The sequence below is a fragment of the Hippocampus guttulatus genome, chromosome 10 (assembly GCF_054856545.1).
Source record: "Hippocampus guttulatus isolate MCC_2025c chromosome 10, RoL_Hgut_1.0, whole genome shotgun sequence".
In the NCBI taxonomy this organism is placed as follows: domain Eukaryota; kingdom Metazoa; phylum Chordata; class Actinopteri; order Syngnathiformes; family Syngnathidae; genus Hippocampus; species Hippocampus guttulatus.
This window is the reverse complement of record NC_141270.1, coordinates 3,723,002-3,748,237: the sequence shown is the minus strand read 5'-3', so window position 1 is coordinate 3,748,237 and position 25,236 is coordinate 3,723,002. Positions and strand designations below refer to the sequence as shown.

At 42.6% G+C, this 25,236-nt stretch overlaps 1 protein-coding gene across 3 annotated transcripts in view; it reads right to left on the bottom strand.

Moving 5' to 3' along the window:
* Positions 1-25,236, bottom strand: part of LOC147198938 (VPS10 domain-containing receptor SorCS1-like) — a 93,938-nt gene that overhangs the window by 42,558 nt on the left and 26,144 nt on the right. For 2 of the 3 annotated variants that reach the window (XM_086121819.1, XM_086121820.1), the window contains exon 1: positions 6,663-7,294. The exons of the other annotated variant lie outside the window; for it this stretch is intronic. In XM_086121819.1, the coding sequence (XP_085977945.1) occupies positions 6,663-7,220 (558 nt within the window). In that variant the 5' untranslated portion in view covers positions 7,221-7,294. Of the gene's footprint in view, positions 1-6,662; positions 7,295-25,236 lie in introns of those variants that run through there. 3 annotated transcript variants of the gene reach the window in all.

Genomic DNA, 25,236 nt, shown 5'->3' with positions numbered 1-25,236 from the left:
ATGCGAAACCCTGCTGGAAGCCTCTCCAGCCTGTCCATCACAAAAGACACCTGCGGGGGCCGTCCGCACCGCGCGCGAGCAACATACGCATGAGCTTCCACTCGTCTGATGGATCTGCTCTGGGATCTGAAGGCGGCAAGCATGAAATAGTAAGAAGTTGATTAAGAATTAACTGGAGGGAACCTATGGATCATCTCCCCCTAAAGGCGCTCGGAGATAAACGGGCTCGCCTGGTGATGTTGCAGCGCTGCTTTTAGCATGCTGGGATATTACAATTAATTGGATAACGAGAAAAAAAAAATGACACTGCTTTTTTTTTTTTTTTTTTTCCCTTGCAAGCACAGTTCCGTACAATATCACTGCAAAGATTCTTGGCACACCGCTGAGACATTTTTATTAGCCCCTTGCACTTTATTGTGCTCTAAATCTACTTAACAGTGCATATGTTTAGCACTAATCATATTCCGCACGTAGTATTTTTCTTTGTCTAAGGCACGTAGCCGCCTGTATAACATTGTCACTGTATCTATAAAGCTTTATGCGCATCTCTGTCTCAGGCAGGAGCCGCAAAGGGAGCAGAGATAACTTAAGGCACAGAGCCTTGATTCATTTCAAGGCTCGGCGTCTATTTTACATTCCGTTACGTTGCCACTGAATTTGTTTGCCGAAAATTCAATCTGGTTTTGCACAGCACTTCCATACTATTCTTATTATTATTATGGTTGTAGTTTTTGCCAGTCAACAAAAAAATGGTAGCCAACTCTATTGTAATGAAGAAAGAGAGTGGAAAAAAGTCCAGTGAATCAATGCTGTAAAATGACCAGGAAGTTGGCAATTATGGTTTGGAATAAGCCAGTTTGAGGTCAGTTCAGCCATTTTATTTCAACTCCTCCTCAAGGGTGTTGATTCAATCGCTATCAATTTTGAGCTTGGTGTACTAGACAGATGGGGAGACGCTACATTAAGAAACCTTTTGAAGTTTTGCCACGGCGAGCGTGGGCAGAACAGGTGTCGAAAGCTGATGATTGAACAGGAACATCACATTTATCATATTAAAGATTATTAATGTTGCGGCTGTTATTTTCAGTGGTAGGAAATGGCAGAGTACTAATATTCCACCACTTGCACATAAGTAGAATTTTCAGGCATCTGCTCATTCGTATTTCATTTTCTGATCTTTTTTTTTTCTTTCATTCGAACACAAACATCTGTACGCGTACTCCTCGTTTTTTGCCACTGCATGACTGACGACAGGATGTTAAAAAAAAAAAAAAAAGAAGAAAGATGTAAATCGAGAGATGCAAAGTGTGATTGGGACCTCACTTGACTGATTGATTGAGTTTGTGAGTGAGACCACAGGGGCAGCAGCGACATGGAGGGATGTAAACCAGGGAGCGTTCACGACGATGACAAAAACACATCCGGAGTGATTCGTGGCAAATGTGTTGTGTCTTGTGCATTCAAAAAGAATTATCTCGGCATTTGGAAAAACAAGTCCGCGTTGTCACCTCCTTGATTTTGAATGACACTCAAGTTCTGGCGTTATGGATTTTGGGGGGGGGGGGGGGGGGGGTGTCACTGCTAGCTAGCTAATGGGCCAAGCTTTGCCTGGCGTTTTGTAAAGAACTGATCCAAGGGGGTTGGCTTTTGTCGCCTTTTAACAATCCTTCGAAAATGTCCAAGGCAAACGTCAACCTAGTGAGCGACCGCCTGACTGCTCGACACCTTTTCTGGGTGATTCACGTTTACGTAAATCTATCGGAACGCCTCATGGCCCGAAGGGCGAATGACGAGCACGCTGCATCTACACGTAGACACATACAGGAAAGCAACGTATACGTACGTTGCGAGCTGCGAGCTAACTTTGGTATCTTGAAATTTCTTTCGGAACAAGAGGCAATATCTTCCTGTTGAGGCGTTTCGCAACTTGAAAATGTTTATATGAAGAGACGTTCGTTAAGTAGAGGTAGCACTGTATAATGTCGTTGGAACAAATCTGTGAACTGGCTTTCAAACCGGCAAAGGCTTCCGAAATGTTTTACTGCAAACGTGCGGCAGAATCCTCTTCCTCCTCTTGTTCTTCCATCACGGTTTGGTTTGGGGCCGCCACAAAAAAGGACAAAATCCGACTTCAACGGACAGTTAGGACGGCGGAAAAAATCGTTGGCACCGCCCTACCCACTCTTGAGGACTTGCACACTGCAAGAATCAAGACAAGGGCACGGAAAATCCTCCTGGATCCCCCGCACCCTGCCCACCACCTTTTCCAGCTACTCCCCTCAGGCAGACGCTACAGATCCATGCGCACCAAATCCAGTAGACACTTAAACAGCTTCTTCCCTCTAGCCATTAACTCCTTAAACAGTCACTGACGTAGTCACTCTTCTTGTACTACAAATACTGCTACTGGTTACTCTAAAATGGTTCAATGATTTGTTGTTTACGATGATACTAATGCAGCGTGTTATACCGGAGACAAATTCCTTGTGTGTTCTACATACTTGGCCAATAAAGATGATTCTGATTCTGATTCTGATTGTAAAGTGTCACTCTCCTGCGTGTCAGCCCTCATTACTTTCCAAGTTGGCTTCCCGGGATGATGCAAGACTAAAGTTCACGCGCCGCCATACATCATCCAACCCAGCTGATTGGTTTTCGACGTCCTCTCAAGCATGTTCTTGAAGAGTCAAATGTTGGCTACGTGCGCAGGGTTCAGCATTGGGCTAAACTGCTGCATGACATTTGCATCCGCTCTGAAACCCCCCCCTTCCGCCGACCATTGAAGTGATCATTTATCCTCGTTGGACAATAGCTTTGTTGCGGCGCCATGTGAATCGATCGCTTAACATTTGGCATTTGACTGATTCAAAGTCAAGATATGATGTGTTTTGGAGGTCTTCAGCCCGTTCGGCCCATTGAAATGCTGAATTTTAAGGCTGAATCAAATCCAAAAAATAAAAACAAAAACAAAACTTGGAAAATACATGTACGTACCAGATAATGTGCTACTCCACTAAATCTGGGGTAAAGAAAAAGTCTGCTCACCCAAGAATTTGCTACTAACAACATTTCAATACACTTTAGCGGGAGTTCAAATTCCAGACTCGCAGTAGGTGAAAATCTGAGATATAGAGACCCAAAACTATTTATATTTCACCCCTCACGCTTGCCATAAACATATTCGAATATATTGTAAACATTTGCATACAACTTGTACCTTTAAGAGGCGGGGCCTGGTGGGGTAGTATGTGACATCAGCGAGTCTGCCTGCGAGTGTCTGGGTGAGAGCTGTGGCTCACAGCAGCGCCTCGTGAGTGTCCTCTTTCCCATAAAAAAAGCGCATTACAGGACTGTAAAAACTCATCAGAAATAAAATTGCCTCAACCGAATGTGATGCAGTGGCAGAGCACTGAATGTGCAATGAACTGCATCCAATTTATTGAGAAAAGCGAGTGACAATGTTGGGATTAAGTTCTTGCATTTAGATGTCGTATCAAAAAGGTGGTGGCATCAAAAGAATCATACAAAGTAAGTGTTTTCGCTTACAAAAAAAAAAACCCTTATGGAGGGGTGGTGAAAAATAAAAATGTGTGGGCGACTTTGTAGCTTTTGATGATGAAAACGGCAACAAACTGACTATCAGACCAAATTTCACTGGTGGGAAATGGCCTGAAAGGCATTAAAAATGCAGCTGGTCGGCACCAAAAAAAAAAAAAGATTAGGCTACTCAGACGTGTTAGTGTTACACTTTGTGACGCTCCATCCATCACGTAACAAGAAGACAAGCCGCGATGAGAAGGAAGCTGGCGAGACGGGTTAAAAACAGACCGTTTAAAATTCAGCACATTAATTGAGGAGCAGAACTGGACCTGAATGTTTAAAGCGGGGAGATGAAGGCAACTTAGTAAAATCTGGCCAAAGGTTTCTCCGGGGCTGCTCGGGGAAAGAAAAAAGACGGGGGGGGGGAGGGGGGGGGTGTTGTTGTTTTTTTTAAACCCAGTGATAAGTGAGCCAAGAGATGGATAAACCCATCAAACTATGCCGACATAAAAGTTTTTAAGAAGCCACAAGCTTCTGGGATCAGCTCAATATTGAGATAGATGAGAATCACCCTTTTGGCAAGAGAAGCAATGAAATGCGCTGCTGCTGGTAAATCATTTCAGCTTAAGGCCCTGCCAGAACACCACCTCTGCGCACCCCCCTCCCCCATCAAACTTACATTTCACTTTCTGAATAAAGAAAACACTCAAACTCCTCTACTGAGTATTCGGCGGGCTCACTTGTGAAACCTTGAAGCATGTTGTTTGATTAGTGCGGCGACTCTGAACGCATCGGGCGCGACTAAATGGAAACATTGGACGTGACGCCCCGACCGAGAAACCAGATAAGATGTGCACACGCAACGCTACCTTGAAATGATGAGGAAAATTAAAAATCAAGAGCAACGATCCCTTCAGCGAGGTGAAAATTGCACTCGCACACACAAATAGCATTTTAATACACGGGCAACAAAGCTAGCACGACTGCAATCCCCAGATACTGCGCGCTCTAATGAGATCCAATACATGAGTTGTATCAAACATTCCGTCTTGGGAGACTGTTAGACAGCATCATTTTCAGGAAATAAAAAGAAGACGCTCACGAACACGGTCCTGTGATTAAAAGACAATGCGCGTCTGCTATAAGCTTTTTATTTTTAATGCTAACAATGTGAAATTCCATCGAGGAGCTGTCGGGAATTAGCGTAGATTTTACGGCAAAAGTAAAAATTCACACTGAGCAGCAACACGTACAAACAGAGCATAGCCACGGAGGACAACAAGTGTCACTGGAGCTTAGTTGGGGACCGTCCCTGCCTCTTAATTATGCTACATCTAACTGCAATCCGGTGGACTGAGTCACTCGAAATTCAGACTTGCCTATACAGTGAACCATTTGTTGAGACAAGGCAAGGAAGGGAGCATTTCATACACAAGGTAACTCAATGTGCTCCACAAAATCAAAAGTACATTTAAGAATAATAGGGACATGATAAAAAGAATCATTTTTAACTTCAGTTCTGTTGGCAGATTATTCAATTTGCATGCAGCATCACAACTAAATGCTGCTTCACCACGTTTGCTTCGAACTCTGGGTCCCACTAACTAACCTGAGTACATTTCATTTGTATTTAACTTTGAAGTCCATTACGTTTAGTCTTTGAGAGAGGCTTTGTTTTTGTATTTCGGTGCAATTTTCATTGATCTTTTATGTGTATGACACTATGAATAAAACCGTTGTCTATTTTTTTATGTATACTTAGGCCTACTAAAATAGTATCTATTAATGTTGTTTATTTTGGTGGTACTTGTGTAAAAAGTTTGAGAAACACTGAATTGGATCATGAACTGCTGTCTGGGATGCTGCATTGCCTTGCAACTCGATTGCACTTTTGAACCAACCTGGTGTGTCCTCTATAGTGAGGCCATGTCAGATGTAAGCGAGCAAGACTCCTTAAAACAAATTCATGCATCTTTCAAGAGGCCTCGATAACCTAGTGCCCTTCTCACCAGTCTACACGAAAAGTCTATTAAGGGGGTTACCAGGACCTGCTGCCCGGATTTTGCCGCTTGGTTTCCTGACAAAAGACAGACAAAGAAGAAAAAAAAAAAAAGAAGCAGCAGGGGCAACAGCAGCATATTCCGCTGAGCCTGAATGTCACACACAACCCTTTATCTATCGAAATGATTTGAACTGAGCCCCCCTGCTGGTGCGGAAATCTCCAAAGAGGCTACTCGGCAGCTTTTTGTGCCATCAACATCACTGGAAGTGCCTGGTTCGCTCTCAAGCGGCCTGTTGAATTATTAAAAGCACATAATCACACAGACTGAATGGAACTAACAGAGTTACCGAAGGGCGCTACATTGAGGGGAATTAACGCTCAGGGGCCACATCATTAGGTACACCTGCAATCACTCACTTTGATGGATGCTGTCAGAGAGGCACTCATTGCATGTCTATGACTTGCGGTTTGCACTTAGGGTCCGTTTGCGAGATTTTGGATCTTTTGTTGAGCTGGCAGAGTGATGCAGTGCAGTTACACAACATTGAACCCGCAATAATAACTTTTTAAAAAATTATTATTATTAACAGCTGAAAAAAAACAGAGCACTGTTGTCTTTGTACAGATTGTTTTTGTAAGTATTGTAAATCAATATGAAGTAAATGTTCTGCATTTTGTGCGTGTTAGATGTTATAGTGCGGTTATTCCCAACCAGTGTGCCGTGGGAAATTGAACAAAAATGATTTGCGCTTGTCAAATCGTTTATCTTTGTGGATATTTCTACGCCGGTGACATGTCGCGATAAGCAGAACAATGTAATGCTGTTAGATGGCTATTAACCAAAGTTGGTTATCAGTTTTTACTGGTGTTGTGCCTCATGTAACAAATGCGCCTTGGCTCAATCAAGGTGATGAGGAAACAAGAGATACAAAAAGGAGGAAAAACGGGGACGTGCTGACATTTGATATCCAGTAACGTCTGAACGTTTCATTCGTCTTAACGCAACTATGCATGCTTCTTTCTGAAAAAGTATCAAGGCAAGTCAAAAGTGAGCCCCCCACACTGCGTCAAAACACGTCCGTGCGTAAATCCCGAGCGCGTCTCGAACGGAGACACTCACGCTGCTGTTCTGGCCGGACCAGTGCACCATCGCCTGGTTGTGCGCGGTGTCCCCGGCCAGGGCGAAGGTGGAGCTGGCCAGCTGGACCTCCAACGAAGCTACGTGCGCGTCCTCGCCTCCCACATCGGCCCAAGTCTCTGCGCCCCTCGCGCTTCTCCTCCACCGGTTTTCATCCGCGGTTGAATCCACATCATCCCCGTTTTCTTCGCTGTCCACGTCGTTTTGGTTGTCAGGCGGCGAAAGTTTTGCTTGATAGTCCCACGCATTTTTTGGGGGGCAACATGCGTCTTCTTGCCGCGCGGGTGGTGCCTCGACTTTGGGTGAACTTCCCGCGATCGCAGCGGTGACCTCGGAGCTGCCGTCGCCTTCGGTAGATCCGACAAAGTCCCCGACTGGAAGCGCTCCAAAATGCGCCAAATCCTGCGCCAGGAGCTCCCGATGGGGGTGCGCGCTGATGTGCGCCAAATGACCCGAGAGACTGCACCTTACGTCCGGCGCGCAAGTTGAGATGGAGAAGGAGAAAAACAGTAAAAGGCAAAAAGCGTATCGCGGCGCCATGCTAAAACGGTGTTAGAAAGGCTTCATTTTTGTTGAGGTGGGCGACAGTGGTGCGTTTGTGTTTCATCCACCTGGTGGAGTGGAGCCGGTGAATGTGCGGAGGGGCGGTGCGGGCGGCTCGTGTCCCCTCCTGATGAGAGAGAGGAGGAGCTGGAGGCTGGATTCTGCACCAGCCAGGGTGATTTTTTTTATTTGATTTTATTTATTTATTTTTTTAACAGAGGTGGCAAAAGTATTCACGCTGTACAGAAGTAGAAGTATCGATACTTGTGTGACAAAAACCTTATAAGTACTGATTCAACTTTAATGAAGGGGGAAAAAAACTACTGTTGTGACTTTTAGCTTGTCCACAAGTCAAAATGAATATTAATCTTAATTATATGCAATGCGGGTTTCGTTTTCACTCTGTTTTATTAGCGTTGGCTCAAGCTTTTTATAAAAATGTGTTCCCCGAACTTCGATAAGAATTGAGCTGATGCTGAATAGCTAATAAGCGCAAAATGAAAAAAAATGTATATATATACTGTGCTGCCTTGAGATACGAATTTAATTTGTTGCATGACCACACTTGGGGAATGGAAATGCCATTAAGCCCTTCCAGCACCCAGCGCTAAAAAAAAATGAAAGAAAAAGAGAGCACAATGTGTTTTAATTCGGAAACTAGCGCTTCATGATTTTGTTCTTGATTGAACACATTGTAGTAATACAATGTAAAGATGAATTCATTGCGATTCCTTCCGGTGTGTGCAAGATGGCCACCAGGTGGCAGTATAATAACATCATGAAGACAAAAGTAAAGAGGACTTTCCCAACTACTGTGTGACTCAGTAAACAGCTGTAAGACTAGTCGCTCTTAGCAGAGGATAAAGCATATATGCCTGCAAATGTCATATTGTCTGCCTACACCGTTTAAGATCAAAATATTCATGGCTTAGTGGGTTGCAAGGGTGCGGCTTTTAATGCGTTTATGACTTTGTGCATTGAATGTTAACATTCAGCTCGCATAAACCAAATTACATTCACAGTATGTGCTTCGTGACTTCCCACAACTGGTCTTAAAAGTGGTCCCTCACTTAGTGTAGGGGGCTTATTATCGATCTGCTTGGGATCAAGAGAATCCCAGAATGACATCATGTGTGACATCTTCATCATCATCACACAAAGTAATTAAAGATCTTGAATCAATCAACCGATCTTCCCTTGAGACATTTGAGGTAATATCACCAAGCCACCCACAGTTGTCACCTTTATGGATGATGCGTGCTGAGGTTGTTTCCCCCCCCCCCCCCCTCCCCATTAGTACAAGTCTCCAGAAATCAATTACCGTCGATTATGCCACCCAGGTAATGACTTCAGGCCATAGACACAAAAACAACCGTTATTTTTAGACACTGACAGCACAGTGAAATACATCTGCCAGCCATTCAGTCTGTTGGACAGCAGCCCCGCGCCCCACACCCCCGCATACGTGCAGCTCACCACTGACAAATTCACCAATTCCAAATGTTTCTATCCCACAAGCTATTAAGCAAAAAAAACAAAACAAAACAAAAAAAAAAACGTGTTTTGGGTGCATCCGTAGAAGCCACAGGATGCTGTCAAACCCTGTTAAAATAGAAAAGCAGTAAAGAAAGGAAGTATGTTGGAGTGATGCATCTCGACTGAGAAGACAAGCTTTGTTGTGGGAGGAGCTCAATTTAGCCTGGGTTGTTAGTGGAAGGCTTCAAAATAAAATTATCTGTAAATCTTTTTTTTTTTTTTGCTACAGTGGATGTTTTTAAGATGAATTTGAAATTATGTTAAACGGTTTTGGGATCATTGTGGTATATTTTTTGGAATGATTCATTAAATGATCAAATGAAGTTAAATCGGTACTTCTACTTGAATCAGTCGGTTTTATTTAATGCAAGTATCGGCAGAACAGACTGTGAGGAATTTTGCCACTTCTGCATTCTACTTTGTATGTATCTTTTTGACATCTGGTTCAAGTGTGGAATTAAGGACTAAATCCATTAGCTCCCTGTTCCTCCCTAGATGATATTGTACCTTTCCCGATTGGAAATAGCTGGCGGGTGTTAGTTTAGATCAGAGGTTCTCAACCGTTGTCACAAATCTAAACAGACTTTGCAAAAACCTTTGAAAAGACATGTAGATTATAGGTTCTATTTTTAAATGCTGTTTGAAATTAATTTGTCTACACCACCCCAAAAAATATTTCTTGCTAATGACATTCGCAAGCCAAAGACGAGTGTGTACGGAGGAAACTAAGTGACAACATTTCCTGTTGCTTCCCGAACAGACTCCATGTGGGAAAGTCTATATTCATTCATTCATTCATTTATTCTCCGATCTGCTTATCCTCACAAAGGTCGCGGGGGTGCCGGAGCCTATCCCAATGCTGACTTCGGGCAGTAGGTGGGGGACACCCTGAACCGGTTGCCAGCCAATCGCAGGGCACACAGAGACAAACAACCATCCGCGTTCACACTCACACCTAGGGACAATTTAGAGTGTTCAATCAGCCTGCCATGCATGTTTTTGGAATGTGGGAGCACCCGCAGAAAACCCACGCAGGCCCGGGGAGAACATGCAAACTCCACACAGGGAGGCCGGAGCTGGAATCTAACCCGGTACCTCTGCATTACGAGGTCGACGCGCTAACCACTGGACCACGGGGCCGCAGTCTCTATATTGTACCGGAACCCCCCCCCCCCCCCCCCCAAAAAACCCCAGAACACACACACATTTTGACCACCTGTCTGCAAAGGTGGGTCCCGACTCACCAGTTGAGAATCCCCACTTTAAGTTAGAGTGTCACCATGTTGCTTCGGAGTGCATCAGACAGTCTGCGAATGGATTGGGTCACCCCTTACGCGTTGTTACGTTTACAATTTTCGCCTCATCTGTAAAGCACTGCTTGGTTTTACGCCGAGCAATCAGGTTATTATCCGGCATCAAATAACGAGAAGTCCAGAGGTGAGCATTATTTATTCGTTGAGCTCGCCCCCGACGTTGCTGTGTAAAACGTCCAGGTGTCGGCACTACGGTGGAAGATAATTGGGACGTCATTATGGCTAAACAATATACCCGCCAGGGCGCGTGCTGTCCTATTTCTCTACTTTGGGCACGGTTCCAGACACCTAATGGTAAAGCATTAGGAGAAGTGTGGCCCGTTTGCATCTGGTGATTAGATTCTATTTCTGGGCAACGGCGACGTCGGTTCGAGGATGCCGTTGACTGGTGAGCGATGCCGAAGAGACTCCTTATATTGAGCCGCGTTCTCCTCATGGCTGAGCGCGATCCGCGTTCGGGGTCAACAGCACAGAGACGGCTTTCATTGGCAGCCATTAGCGATGCAGCGAGCGGGAGCTGTCTCAATCTGTTTCAGTTAGCCCGCGCCAGACAAGGGGAAACCAGTCCATAATGCAGATTGATGGCTGACTTGGAATTTCAATCACGGAGAACACTAAGCTAAAAAGCCGGAGTCTTGACTGTAATGCGGCGCCGGGCCATTAAAATGGAGATCGTGGCATGCAGGAAATAATGACTTTTCACGTGTGTCTTTACTCTGCGCCGGTCACGATGACTTTCTGTCTCGCCTGTCGTGGGAGCTTAGACATGGATGGTTGTGCACATGCTGGGCGTGTGTGACCTGTTTTGATGATTTGACTCACTATCTTAACTCAATTTTATTTATTTATTACGCACTTTAAAAAAAAGAGATTAAAAAAAAAAAGACAATTGCAGCTGAATCTAAGTGTTGTAGGAAAATAAAGTTGAACATAAATAATAATTATGATGATTAGCATCATTAAAATTATTGATTTAATCAGCCGATATTTGTTTTTTTTTTAAATCAGCAAAATTGGTCAGACTTTTTTTTTTGCCGATTTTTGACGTTTTTTTTTTTTAAATGTTGCTCTTTTACATATAAGGCAAAGATAATGACAAACTCTAACACCACCCACCCCCAAAAATTGCATTTTTGGGGGGGGGGGGTGGGACAAAGTACAGTAGGCCAGCGCATCCTCCCGGTTTGGATTCATCGATATGCAGATTTTTTTTCCCTCTCTGTTTTTTTTTTCTTTTTACTTTTGAGGTTGGTAAACCCCGTTTTTCTGAACTGAGTAGAATACGACTGCTGCAAGTGTTAGTAGTCGTACTAACACTTGCAGCAGTCGTATTTAAATATTTCGTTTTTATATCTCATCCAATCCTTCAAAGGAAATTCAACGTACATTCAATTTATGCGCTTTATAGTGTTTCCATGGTCCTCATTATGTATTTATTTATTAATTTAAATTGTTTTATTGAACCACTTACGACCCACATTGTGGTTAACCTTGACTTTTTAAAGACGACGGTAAATCGCCAAGCCTCATCTGCATGCATTTTTGGAGTACTTAAGATGCAAAATTTTGATAGACGTGAAGATGAGAAATCTGCAAAGACAATCTGACAGCACTCAATATTTCCCTTTAAAACATTTCTGCAATTTATTTATTTCTTTTTTTTTCCCCTCTCAGAGAAATTCGGAGTGATTCTTACGACCTCGTCTCCACAATTTTTAACGACGCGAAATGACATAACCCTGCAGGGACCGCCGGAAGACCGCATGGGTGGAAAAGATAAAGCAAGCGGAGTTATGACAGTTACACAGGGAATGTAAGTTTTGTCATTACGACGTCAAATGATTAAATACGTAATCAAGCGGGTACAACCTCTTTGGGTGGTGATTTAGCGTTCTGTCTGTCTCGCGGTCGCATTGGGAGGATGCTGAAGCTCAAGCAGACTTTTAGAGGCGCGTCGCGCACATTAAAAAGAAAAAAAAAATCAAACAGCCACCGCAGGAGCCGTTTCCGTTTATTTATTTATTTGTTTGTTTGTTTATTTAATTCTGGCCTTTTTTCGGCTCACCGCGGCAAGGTGACAGATTTCAGGACTGATGCCTGCAGCACATTTGTGTGCGCAACATGGCAGCGGCGGAATCATTGTCTCTCTCCAAAGACAAGATTGCTGTTTTGCCGCCTGTCACACACGCTGAATACAAACCGCGTGCTGCTCCCACAGCTCGCTTCTCTGATGGCGAAAGTTGTGAGCTGATGCTTTTTGGTGGTGAAGAAAAAAAAAAAAAGGATGCAAAGAAAGCAAAGGAGCATTTCATCGTACGGAGCTTGCTCTGTATTTGTTGATGAAGTAAGATGGGGAGTTCAGGAAGAAAAGGAAGTCCTAATTACTCCTGAGTGTTTGTGTGTGTGTGTGTGTGTAGATTCTGAAAAGGGATCAAAAGCGCTTTGGACATTAGTCATGAGCTGTGCATTGTGTCACCCTTGTGACACGCCAAAAAAAGGTTGCTTGCCTTCAGCTTGCAGCCGCCCATACATAACAAAAGCCACATATTGAATGAAGCCATCGCGCATTCGTCTTTGCCGCAGCCAGGGAGGACGTCTTTTCAGGGGGCTTCTTTGTGTTTGTCTTTCGCCGTTAACATGAAGGCCAAGTGGTTAATTGATGGACGGTTTGGTATTCGTCAATGTCAGCAGAAGGTGTCTGTGAGAATGACCTATTTCACCAAAAAGACGAAATTAAATTAAGTGCAGATCTGTGAGCCTGCTGAGAGTGTGGACTACGACGGGGTGGACATTTTCCGCTAATGTTCGCATTTAATGAGGACATGGTGGAGCTTTTTGATAGCAACATGATTTCGTTAACGAGCTGAGTCAAAGTTTTCCATATCAATTCATGTATGTCTTTTTATAAAGACCTCAGTTATTATTTTTTACTGGTCATTGTTTTTTTTGGCTCAGATTTCATGATGACCGAGTGAGTCGCGTGAGGACACCAAAGGCGCTTTATAGTGATATTGTCCCATGAACAGTTCCATTTATTATTAATACACTTGTATAGCTGTTAAAAATGTTACCTAAAGGAGACAGTCTGCAATTATGTCATCATTTAAAACAGCTCCCAGATGTCCGACCTTAACATGCTGTTGCCGGAATCACTCATCGATCACTCACTTTGTTATGAGGGGGCAGTTTTGTCTTATGCAAATGAGCCACTGCTCACCCCTCCCTGACACACACACACACACACACACAAACACAAGCACTTTGGGGCCAACAACGTGGATGGCTTTTGTTACCAAGACAACCACGACTACTCAAGACGGTAACAGGGAAGAATTATATTTTCACCCGAGAAGGCGGCACTTCATCGCCAAACTGCCAAATTACAATGGTCAATATGTGTGGAGTGGTTAGCAGATTTGCACATCCAGTTTTGAGGGTGCAGGTTCGACTTGGGGGCTTAAGCCTTCCTGTGTGGAATTAGCATGTTCTCCACGTGCTTGTGTGACATGTATGTAAATGAGCAAATTAAGGACTTGAAGGGCTGAAAAAAAAAAAAAGGCAAAGGAGGTGTCTAAGCACTAAGTCAAAGAGTCAGTTACACACTTGTGGAAAGCCTAATGAGTTCAATCATGCTATTGAGCCTGAGTGAAATGCAATCAAGGAAGCAGGTTAAAGCCTCACGCACTGGCCAAATGTTGCTGGCGGCTGAATTCGTTTAATACAGCAAATCTTTGACTTCCGCACCAGAATGTTGAATTAAGTGAGTTTAAAATAATAATAATAAATAAAAAAGGAGGCAAGATACTGAGATTTTTATGGTTAGCTTTGGCTGCATATATTCTGCGTGGTTCTTATCAAACCAATATTGACCTACTTGGCAGTATAAAAGGTATGAGAACAGAGAACAAAAGGGAATGACTTCAGCACTGTTCTTGGTGTTAAGTGTTCCAACGCGAAAGGATCACTTCACAATTAGAATCCTATTTAATTTGAATCATTTTTGCATTGTTGACCGAAGTATTGAGAATTCACCTCCAGTCGAGCTCTCAGTCCAGCAGCTGCGTGTTATTACAATGCAATCCATCTTCATTCAAAATTATGGGCTCTTGACGTACATTCAATTTTAGACCAAGGGGTGTGCAAACTTTTGTGCTCAGTAGCCAAATTGGACAGACGGGCCCCGTCATTCGTGGATGAGGAAAAAAGTTCTATCTGCAAAACAGGTTTAAAAAAAATATGACTTCCAATGAATTATTCAATTATCATAAATTTTTAAAAATATAAATATATATGGGTCATACAACTGAATCAGTGCCATTCGAGTCCAAAAGGAAATAACATGTATGAAATAATGAACTGTAAAATACTTTTGACACTTTTAACAACCACATTTAATTACGGTGGCGGCCCGGTAGTCCAGTGGTTAGCACGTCGGCTTCACAGTGCAGAGGTACCGAGTTCGATTCCAGCTCCGGCCTCCCTGTGTGGAGTTTGCATGTTCTCCCCGGGCCTGCGTGGGTTTTCTCCGGGTACTCCGGTTTCCTCCCACATTCCAAAAACATGCATGGCAGGCTGATTGGACGCTCTAAATTGTCCCTAGGTGTGGGTGTGGGCGTGGATGGTTGTTCGTCTCTGTGTGCCCTGCGATTGGCTGGCAACTGATTCAGGGTGTCCCCCGCCTACTGCCCGGAGACGGCTGGGATAGGCTCCAGCACCCCCCGCGACCCTAGTGAGGATCAAGCGGTTCGGAAAATGGATGGATGGATGGATTTAATTACGGTGAGCACATTTTCCGACATGCTGATCTCGAATGCGTGTTTGCATGTATAGTCTCATCACTCTAATGAAAATTGTTGTATTTATTTAAAAAAGACGTATTTCTGCTAAATCACTGTCATGCAAGAAGTTTTACTACAATTAAAAAATGACGTTAAAAAAAATACAATAACAGCTTGAGGCACTGATTGGTGGAATGACCAATTTGTAAAATTGCACATTTTACGTACGTGACATAATTCAAGTAATTACTTAGAATGTACATAATATACAACAGATGTCTCTTTCTTCGTCAGAATGTTGCCGCAAAATATGAAATTGCTCAGATTTTTCCACATTTGAGTGGAAACATTTGAGTGAGAGTTGGGTAATGATAGAAAATACTGGATTTTTTCACGCCCGATATACTTTTGTAAGCACTCATCGAGGCTTGCTTGCCTGTGTTTGGATTTGTCTTTGGACTTCCAAACATGAGGATGTTTAAATATAATAATAATGATGATTTGGAAAACTCTTCAGCTGATGCTGAATTTAATTAAAGTTGCTTTGAAGGCTGCAATGGAAATTCAATAAACACCAAAACCTTGACCAGATAAAATTTGTCTTCGCAACCCTCCAAAAATAAACAAAAAAACAAAAGAGTAATTAATATATCACAGATTGCATGTAACCCAACAACCCTTTTGGCAACGAAACATTTCCTGAGGGATGAGTTTGAGTGTGAAGAAGAAAATCAAATTTTAAATGGAAAAGTCCCAGAGAAGGATGAAAGTAATTTCTTATCAATATTTTATCATTTAAAAGGACCTTTGTTAACTCCAAAGGCGGTGTTGACAAAAGTCCCAGGGAGCCTGCTGACCGTGCCACCGCATTATTTATTCTTATTTTTTTTTTTAACCCATCTATTTTGCCATTTCTCTTCAGACTTATTTTAATTTGAATGCGACAGACAACATCCATTGCGCAATGACTGGAATCGCTGAAAACAAGCAAAAATATCAGAAAAGAACCAGACGGACGTCGTTTATGGATGAATGCACTAGATTTGTGTAGCAAGGGTGTCGCGTATGTGCACCAAGTCCATTTCAGTCAAATTAGTTTCTACTTGCTACTTCAAAGTGTGAGAAGTTTTCCAACCTCTGGTAGTTTGTTATCTGGGGCAACGTGTTGGCGCACGGTGTCAAAACGTGTCATTTTGTACATTTTGGCGTTAGTTGGAATTAAACAAATGAGATGGCGTGTTTGGTGGGGAAGGTGAGGCACTTGTCAGAGGTGTTGAGTCACCTCCAGGTAAAATCCGGCTAGTTTGTTTCATCACGCATCCCGTTGGCATGCTAAGCTAAGCGAGCACGGCTCCGTGGGAGGGGCTGAATATTAAGCATTACATGAAACTTTAGCGCTGGCTCGAAAACCCTCATTTTCAATACTATTTTGAAACAGCAAACCTGGATCTGAAAGCGCAATCCAGGCTGAAAACTGAAGCACTCATTTTGGCTTGAAACTGTCATTAGAAACCCCAAAAATGACTTTAAACAATGTTGTTTTTGATAGCCATTTTAGGGTTTTTTTGTATTGTAATAATAGTTATAGTTACATTTTTTTGGGGTCATTTCTGTATGTGACAATTTTGCTCTAATTTCAGCTGAGCACATCTCCACAAATGCACATCATCATTTTGACAAAATGCTACCAGGTTAAGAAAATAGTGTTGCCTTAATGATCAAACAATGAAAACAAACTCATATTTTGATAGCTTATCAACCAGACAACTGGTGCCCACACCCTGTATTGAAGATTTCTGATCTTTCTTTCTCAGCAATGGGCAAAATGATCATGTTTCTCTTGTACCGTATAGCCCCTCCAAGTTTTAGTCACTGAAACATGGGTCAAAATGACAACGCATTCCACTTGCTGACTGCGTATTCTATTCATAATACAAGACACGAATAAGATAATAACATGGCATTAGCGCAACAAAGCCGACTTCAACATGAAGCTAGCAAACACTGCTAGCTAGCTACTGTATAGTCCCTCCAAGGTTTAGTCACTGAAACATGGGTCAAAATGACAACACATTCCACTTCCAGTCAGCTTCAGGCTAGCTTATGTGGAAAGTTTAGAGCTAACCACTTCAGTTTATTTCTTTACACTCTGTTTTAATATTTTTCTAATTGACAGCGCTATTGTACACAACATAAAAATGGCATTTTGCATTGCAGTCATTTTATAATAAGGTAAAAATGATCAACTAGCGTGGTCACAGTATGACTTGAAGTCAAGGTGAAGTCAGGGTTCCACAGCATCCTGTAATAACGATCGCTTGGGGGAAAGCTAAGAATGATGCAATCCCTTTTTCTGTCGCATGTTAACTTCGGATTATACCGCGCATGTTTCCCCATGCGAAGCAGTCCTATACCCCGCCTCCCCTCCTCCATTGCCTCTTGGCTTAATTAGCCAGGGTGTGAATAAGGGAAGGTCATTTAGGTAATTTAGCCGGCTGAAAAGAAACTTCCAGATCACACACTGCAGGTGTGAAGCGGCCAGCGCTAATGAGGTCAGCGCAGCCTTTCCCTCGACGAGCGGAAAGGCCACGCGTGGCAAAACTTAAAAACACGGAACTTTCTCCACAATAACAAGAATGCCGAGAGGTGGAGGGGAGTGCTGCCGAGGGCTGCGAATTCCTCCCCGGCGCATCAAGAATTCACAAAGTGCACTTGCTCATCCTACGGAGGACCCCCCTCTTATTTTCAAGAATGTCACTTTTGAGTCGTGCGAACGAGCCGGAGAGACATCCTTCCAGACATCAATTATTAACCAAAGCTTCTATCACAACTTCACGCAGATCAAAACAGAAATCTTGTAAGATACTAGAGGGCATTTCATATATTTAGTGCTGCCAGAAAGACATCAACAGGAGACAGTAAGGTTAGGCGTTTGAAATGTGACGCCGAGCTTGCGAGTCTTTGTAATTTCCCTGACAGGTACACGACGTGGCAGACGAGCACTGTAGGCTATGGGAGTCTATCTTTGTAGCTCTCCATCACAGGCAAAAGGATGCTGCGCACCACCACCACAGAATAGGGTTCCTGTGAGAATGAATATTTTATGACATCGCTACCAGGCTACCATTGGTAGCATCGCATTTGCATTCCGAAACTGCCTGTTGTGCAGAAAATGAATCGTCAAAACTTTAGGAGGACATTACGTAACACCCTCCCACCCATCAAAATAAAACATCTGTTAAAATGAAATAAAATAAAATCAAGTCAACGCGTCCTCGGGTGATAACCTCAAGACCGGCTGACTCATTTGAGTTATATTTAGATGGCGGCGCCCATGCTTTGTTTCATTGTGCTGCGAGATGATGCGCGATGATAACGAGACTCTTCCTCTCTGTGTGGGTGCGTCGAAAAGTCAGGAGACACACGCTTCCCGCTGACACACAAAAAAAAAAAAAGACAGTAAGATCTATTTTTAGAAAATTCAGGCAACTTTATCTGATTTTTCTTGTCAGCTTCTCACAGATAGTTGAGACATCTCAAGGTTCTGATCTTGTTCTGCGTTGAGCACTGCCGCATGCAGACAATTCCGCCAGATTTCTCAATTCTCAATCATGCTTTTGGGGTGGGGGGCTTTTTTATGTTATGTATTCTAAAACATGAGCCAAAAGAAGAATGTGACAAGACAGGAAGAGGAATACATAACGCAAGATTATGACGTTAATCGTTTTCAAAGCAGTCTAAAGTTTGATCCCAATGCTTTTGTCCAAATATGTGTCGTTAATGCTTTTTCCAAGAACCTTGTCATTATCCTTATGCTAATAAAACATAAATCTGTTTTAAAAAAAATGCCATTCTCGTTTGAGGTTTGCTGTCAAACTAAACATAAAACAAAGTACACGTTGAGTATTTAAAACAACCACAAAGCTTTGCCTTAGGAAACTCTCTTTAGCTTAATGCTAACAAACAATGCAAAACACCATGACCAGGCTAATGAATAGCAACAATACTCACATGCATATATTTTTGATACTTTGCAAAAAAAAAAAAAAAAGGCCAACCTTTACTGCATCTTACCGAGTCAGTTATGAAACTCTTTTTCATGTGTGACTCTGCCTTATACTGCCCCAAAGTGGCCAAGACGTGCACACCAAAAGGAGCTGCCCAATGTCCATTGAAGTCAGGTTAAAAATGTGGCAAAAACTGATTCTTTAAATTTCTTTATATCATCACTGTTTTTTTAGTAAAGCACAATAGTATGGAGTACTATTTTTCTGATTGAAAAAAAACACATTGCACATTTTACTGGCACACAAGTTCCCATACATGGGTATGTCTCTTATTGCAAATGATTTTTGGACCACATTTTGAGAACTCCTGTTCAAGGGGTAAATTAAGACTGAATTTTTAAATCTTTCTTGAAAACTTAAAAAACTTAAAAATTAAAGCTTGGCAAAATCTCACCAGGCTTCAACCTGATATGTAAAAAAGGGAGCTGCACAAATGCACCTTTATCAGAGCCGTAGTACTGGACGCTTCTTTTTTTTCTCTGTTTTCTTTTTCAGTTGCCAGTTCTTCTACTCAGTATCGATTCTTACCCGTTGGAAAATGTCAGGTTATCTTGAGTTATGAACTTAGCAGCAAACAATATATTCCGAAAGGGTAGAGGTTATTGCCAAGATGTAAAAGTCAAGCGCCAACGTTCCCCCTCAAGGTACTGTGGTGTACATTCTTGAAAGTGCACCGCTATGCGGTGAGTCCATTTTTGTTCCTCAACACCATTGGAAATGTTGCCCAAGTAGTTGCCAATAATAAAAGCAGGCAAAGTTTTCCTCAAGTGTGAGAATGAACAGAACACTGCACCGACTGCCTTTGGATGAGATTTGCACTCATGCTCAGCGCCGTCTATTTTAACAATGTCATACACAGTCACGGTCACCGATGTGAAAAGCCTTGCCAGTAAATCTGTGACTGTTTGAAAGTCAAATGCAGAAATAACTCCGCCATGTCTATATTCGCGAGCCCCTCGGGGAATGCGTCGCGCTCATCCGGTGACACAAACCTACTGGACCCACAAGAGTTGCTCGGTGGTGATTTACATTTTCTATCAGGTTCTTTGGTTCACCGCCAGCCGGCATATGTGGGGGGGTCAGGGGGGGGGGGCTGTGCTCCCACTGATAGCTGATAGAAACCATCGGCTCCGTGTGAGGCTGACTATATTGAGAGCTCATTAGCCGGAGAGACCTGTGCGCATTGTTGCTCTTGTGCAGAGTCAGCGAGAGTGCCACTCATCACACGTTGCAATCTAAACTCCTGCACATCTGCTCTGGCAGCTTCAAGGTGACCTCGCACACTCACAAATGCACATGTAAAGCCAAGCATTTTTCTAAATGTGAGGGAGCTCACACATGACAGGAGAAAAAAATTGATATGTATTTTCCCTCTTGACATGAATTGAAATTACATGAATGGATTCTAGCCCGGGCGGCCCGGTGTGGTCCAGTGGTGAGCACATGGACCTGAAAATGGATTACGAATGAAAGCTGGTGCACCACGTTCACTCGAATTGTACGAGTGAAGCTACAACTGAAGGCGGCACGGTGGACGACTGGTTAGCAAGTCCGCCTCACATTGCAGAGGCCGTGGGTTCAAATCCAGGCTCTGGCCTTATTGGCTGGGAACCAGTTCAGGGTGTACCCCGCCTACTTACCGCCCGAAGACAACTGGGATAGGCTCCAGTAAGTCACAAAGATTTTAAAAAATGTAGATTTATGGGTTTCAAAAGTGGCCACGATAGAGCCAAAAAGGGGACAACATAAAAGAGTGTTATCGATCATTTTAAAGAGCTGGAGTTGCAAATTACAAAACCTCGGAAAAGTTTCATTCCATTTGCATGAACACAGCTTCAAAAGGGTCCACGCAAATGTCCAGCTTCGAGCCCTGACACTCAACTTCAACGGCGGGTGGTTTGTGCGTGCGTCCTTGCCATTTCATTCCCGTTGTCTCGCCCAAGTTTCGATTCTCTGTCCACTTATCAACCCTCTGCGATGCGTCTGACTCCATCTAACCATTACCGCACACGGCGCCTGTTTACTAATTTCTTGACCGCGCAGCTCGTTATATACCGTCGATGGATTCAATGAAGAGTTGACCTGCACTGCGACAGTCTTTGTCATGCATATTTTGATCGGCAATAATGCCAAGAAAGCCAGCATTATGCAGGCGGCTGTCATGAGTAGCATACGGGGGGTAAAGGGAAATGTAACAAATCAATTGGCTGGCCCAGACGGAGGGCAGGTCTCTAATGAGAACGTGTCAGTGCACATTCTCTAGACAGACACGTTTTATGTGGCCACATTATCACCGCGCACACGGAGCCCCAGCTGAAAAGAAAAACAGGCAGAGTGGGGTGGGTGGGGAGGGAGAGCTGAAAAGCGGAGAACAATAGCCAAGAAGGCCGTTTATTGACTGCATCTGGATAAAAGAAGTACACTTTCATGTTCGGCGACTGCAATTTCAAAAGACAAAATGAATCAATGGGTCTTGGTGGAGCAGCTTTCATGAAAACGGCATTGACGGGGATCTTTTTTTTCAGTAAGGCCATCATTTGCAATGACTCTTTTGATTTGCTCGGGACTCATTTTCTTCGAAACTTACCAGATGTTTATGCGGTCACTCTGACATTACCTTCACATACTTGTTCATGACTTAAAATGTCTATTTTCTATGAATGCCCTCTGCAAGCTGCTCCTCTTCTTCTGAATGTTTAGTTGATTACAGTGGCTATAAAGCACTTGCACGTGCCAATTGTTCAAATGCCAGGGTTTTGTTATGTATGATGTCACTACAAAAATGTTAGGAAAAGCCTACTAGAACATCTGAACTTTATTTACAGTCAATCACAGGCCCTTTAAATGTTGTCGGTAGTTTACCGTCTCATTTAACATGAGTGAATGTGATACAACACAGCCAAATCCTCAGTTATAAGAGGGTGTGCACACTTGTGCAACCACATTACCTCTTACTTCCCCAGTCTTAAAGATTTCATATTTTTTAGTTGAGTTGCATAGGTGAGTGGTCACATCGATAGTGAACAAAGTCTTATAGTCTTAATATTATCATAAATCTCATTTTTCTATATGATAAAAATTGAGCGGGTCAACGGGGGTGTCGAGACTTTTTTCAGTTTGAATATTCCGCTTCTCAGTGAGAAATTTGCCACACAACAAGAGACAAAGAAAATTAAAACTTAAAAAATTCCAGATTCAATTTTTCACTTTAGAGACGATATCGATATTGGCCGATACCAATATTGATACAATACGATATCATCACAGCGCATATAAACTTTTATTACCTAATTTGCACTTTGGAATGTTAAAAAAGCCTTTCAACAATTGATATTACTTAAACAGGAAACAAAAGTCAACAATCGTGAGTCCAAAGCATGAAAAAAACAGACACATTTATTATTACCCATCATGTCACATAACCTTTAACCTTAAACATAACAATATTCCACAAATGAATACATTGAATGCAAAGATGGTGATGTTTTCATCGCTGTATGTTTGCCAGACGAGCTTTTCAAAAATTGTTAGAGTGAGAAGAGGAGCTTCATTCGACAGGCACCTGCCAAACAGAAAAGTGCTCCTTTGCCGCCATCTTGTGGCAACTATGGGCAATAATTCATCTTTTTGAGGTTAACGTCAAGTACTGGTGGATATCCATGGCAGGACTCGGTGCCCGGTACAGTGTTTATACACGTGAAACCTTTTCAAAAACAAAATTGTTTTCATTTTTACAAGGTCGATATTGCATAGGCATACCCCGCATCAGGATCGCCCCCCCCCCCCCCGAGTGACGGATTATACTCTACCGAGTATCATTCCCGTTATTATGGTATCCCTGTTCTAAATAATTATTTCTCTTTGTGATGTGTCTGAGGTCACGCACACAATTCAAAGCGAGTGTGGATTTGTGGCGGTGGGGGGGGGGGGGGGGGGGTATTATCTGCCAGCAGAGTTCTGAGGGGGTGCGCACATCACGATGATATCCCCTTTGATGCCCGACGTCATCCTATGCTTCGTATGGAACAGAATCCTGCACAAACAATCCCTTCAGGTCAGCTTTCATTACTGTAAACGGAATTCCCGGAGTTTGGCAACACCTTGTCAGACGTCTGCTAATTGGGAAGAGTATGACTATTCCGAGAGATGATGAAAACAAAAAAAAAAATGTAGATACAGAGATAAATAAAATATGACAAGAGGAACAGTGTGAGGTGTCGACGTGCGGCACTCGTCTGTCATGCCAAAAGCTTCACCGCCGCTCTTCGGAGAGCCGCCTCGGTGAAAAGCTGGTGTTTTTTCAGAGGTGTGAGAAAACGCAAGCGCTGTCAAGCCTATTAGAAATGTATTTATTTCGGCAGAAACTATTGCGCGCCGGTTGCATTGTGACGCCAGCAGGCTATTTCTGGAGGCATCAGTATGCAGTGTAAATGCGCACGACGAGGCCCTCGCTGACACCTTGACTCGCATGCAAGCCTAAAAAAAAAAAAAAAGCTGGCATGATTGAGGGGATGAAGGCACCGTACGCCACGCGGGAGAAAGCGCACTTGATGCTCAGAATATTTTCGATGTGACAGAATTTTGGAAACATCGTTGCCATGTAGTCGGCTGGCCTCCAGAGGGGGAGGGGTGTTAGAGATTTTGTGACTTTGTGGACTAGCCTCAAATGTTCGTCTTTTTCGGAATTTATAGCTACTTTAGCAACGGTAGTATTTTCATCATCAAAATGGTCTTACTTTATCGTCATGAAGGTGTGGATTATTTCCTAGGTTCTATTTTCGTGACATAACAACATTTTCCTCACGACTACCCTCGTACGTTTTTCGGAATTGGTGACATTATTTTAGTAATAATTGTATTTTCTCCCTCATGATGTTCTAATTTCAACTTCATAAAAGTCACGACATTTTTTGGAATTTACAACATTGTTTGTGACATCACTAAATTTTTCTCATATAGTTAGCGTCATAAATGGATTTTTTTGTGTGCGTGTAATTTCTGAGTAGTACGTCATATTTTCTTCCTCAAAAAAAAATCTGATTTTAGCCTCACAAAGCGACAACTTTGATCATTTACAGCTTTAATTTGATGACTTTTTCCCCCTTCATAATATAGCATTATGTTTTTATCCTCATAATGGTACAAATTATTTCATAATTTATGACTGTCATCGTAAAATTTTTCTCATATGACTATTCCCATAAACGTACACATTTCTCTTTGGAATTTCATTCCATTTGTCTTCATAATTTTATGATTTTATTCTCCTAAATTATGACTCTTGCCTTATTATTTTACCCTACGAACGCTACACTTCATTCTTATTCTACTGCAACTTGAATACTCATAACTTTAAATTGTAGTCTGAATTTTACAGCCCCAACATCAATAACACTTTATAATTGATTTAATTAATAAATGAGGACATTTTCTCAAATGCCATTCTGGTACGAGGTGCATTAAAGTAGACTTGTGAGCCAAATTCAGAGCAAAGTCTTATTTCTTGCCCTTCTAAATGGAAATAGGAGGCATGGTATGTAAAAAAAAAAAAAAAAACAGAAAAAAAACAATATCGATTTTGTAAACGTCCGTATCAAGGCACGGTTTGAAACTATGAATATGAAAAGTACTAATTACAGCTATCACGTCTCTGTTTTCTATTTTGAAAGGTTGTGAAACTTTTATGGGTGGTATCCTTTCCCCCCCCCTTTTTTTTTTTGGTTCGAGCCTTCTCTGTGGCACACTTTTCAGATGTTATAAATAAAATATGATGTTCACATGGGCGTGCTTAAGCAACAAAAAGAACCGATGTCTGAGTTGTTCAACAATGATTTCCAGCAGATTTTTTTGCAAGTGACGGTGGGGAAGGAAAAAAAAAAAAGACGACACAAACAAAACTCACTGTCACATTCAAAGCGAGCTGTTCTCTTTTCGACGATCACGCCATCTCCCTGCATAACGCCCCCCCCCCTCCCTCCACACCCACTGCGTCAATCACTCGCCAGTTTAGTTTTCTGAAAGCCGCAAGCTTAAAGTGCATTGTGATATGCAGGAAATTGATTCATGTCATATTAAGCAGGCCGGCCCAACTCCGCTGCGGTTGTTTTGATGAAGCCATTTTAAACGCGGGGGAAGCCATTAAGTCATCTCATATATGTATTGGTAGCGACGACCATAGTCACACACACACACATATACAGGCACACACCGCATGTCACGAAAGAGGAAATAACAACGCTTTAATGAGGCTCGCTCGATGCCCATTAAATGTCAAATTATCGAGTCACGCATGGCCTGTTTTGACACGACTGACTTAATG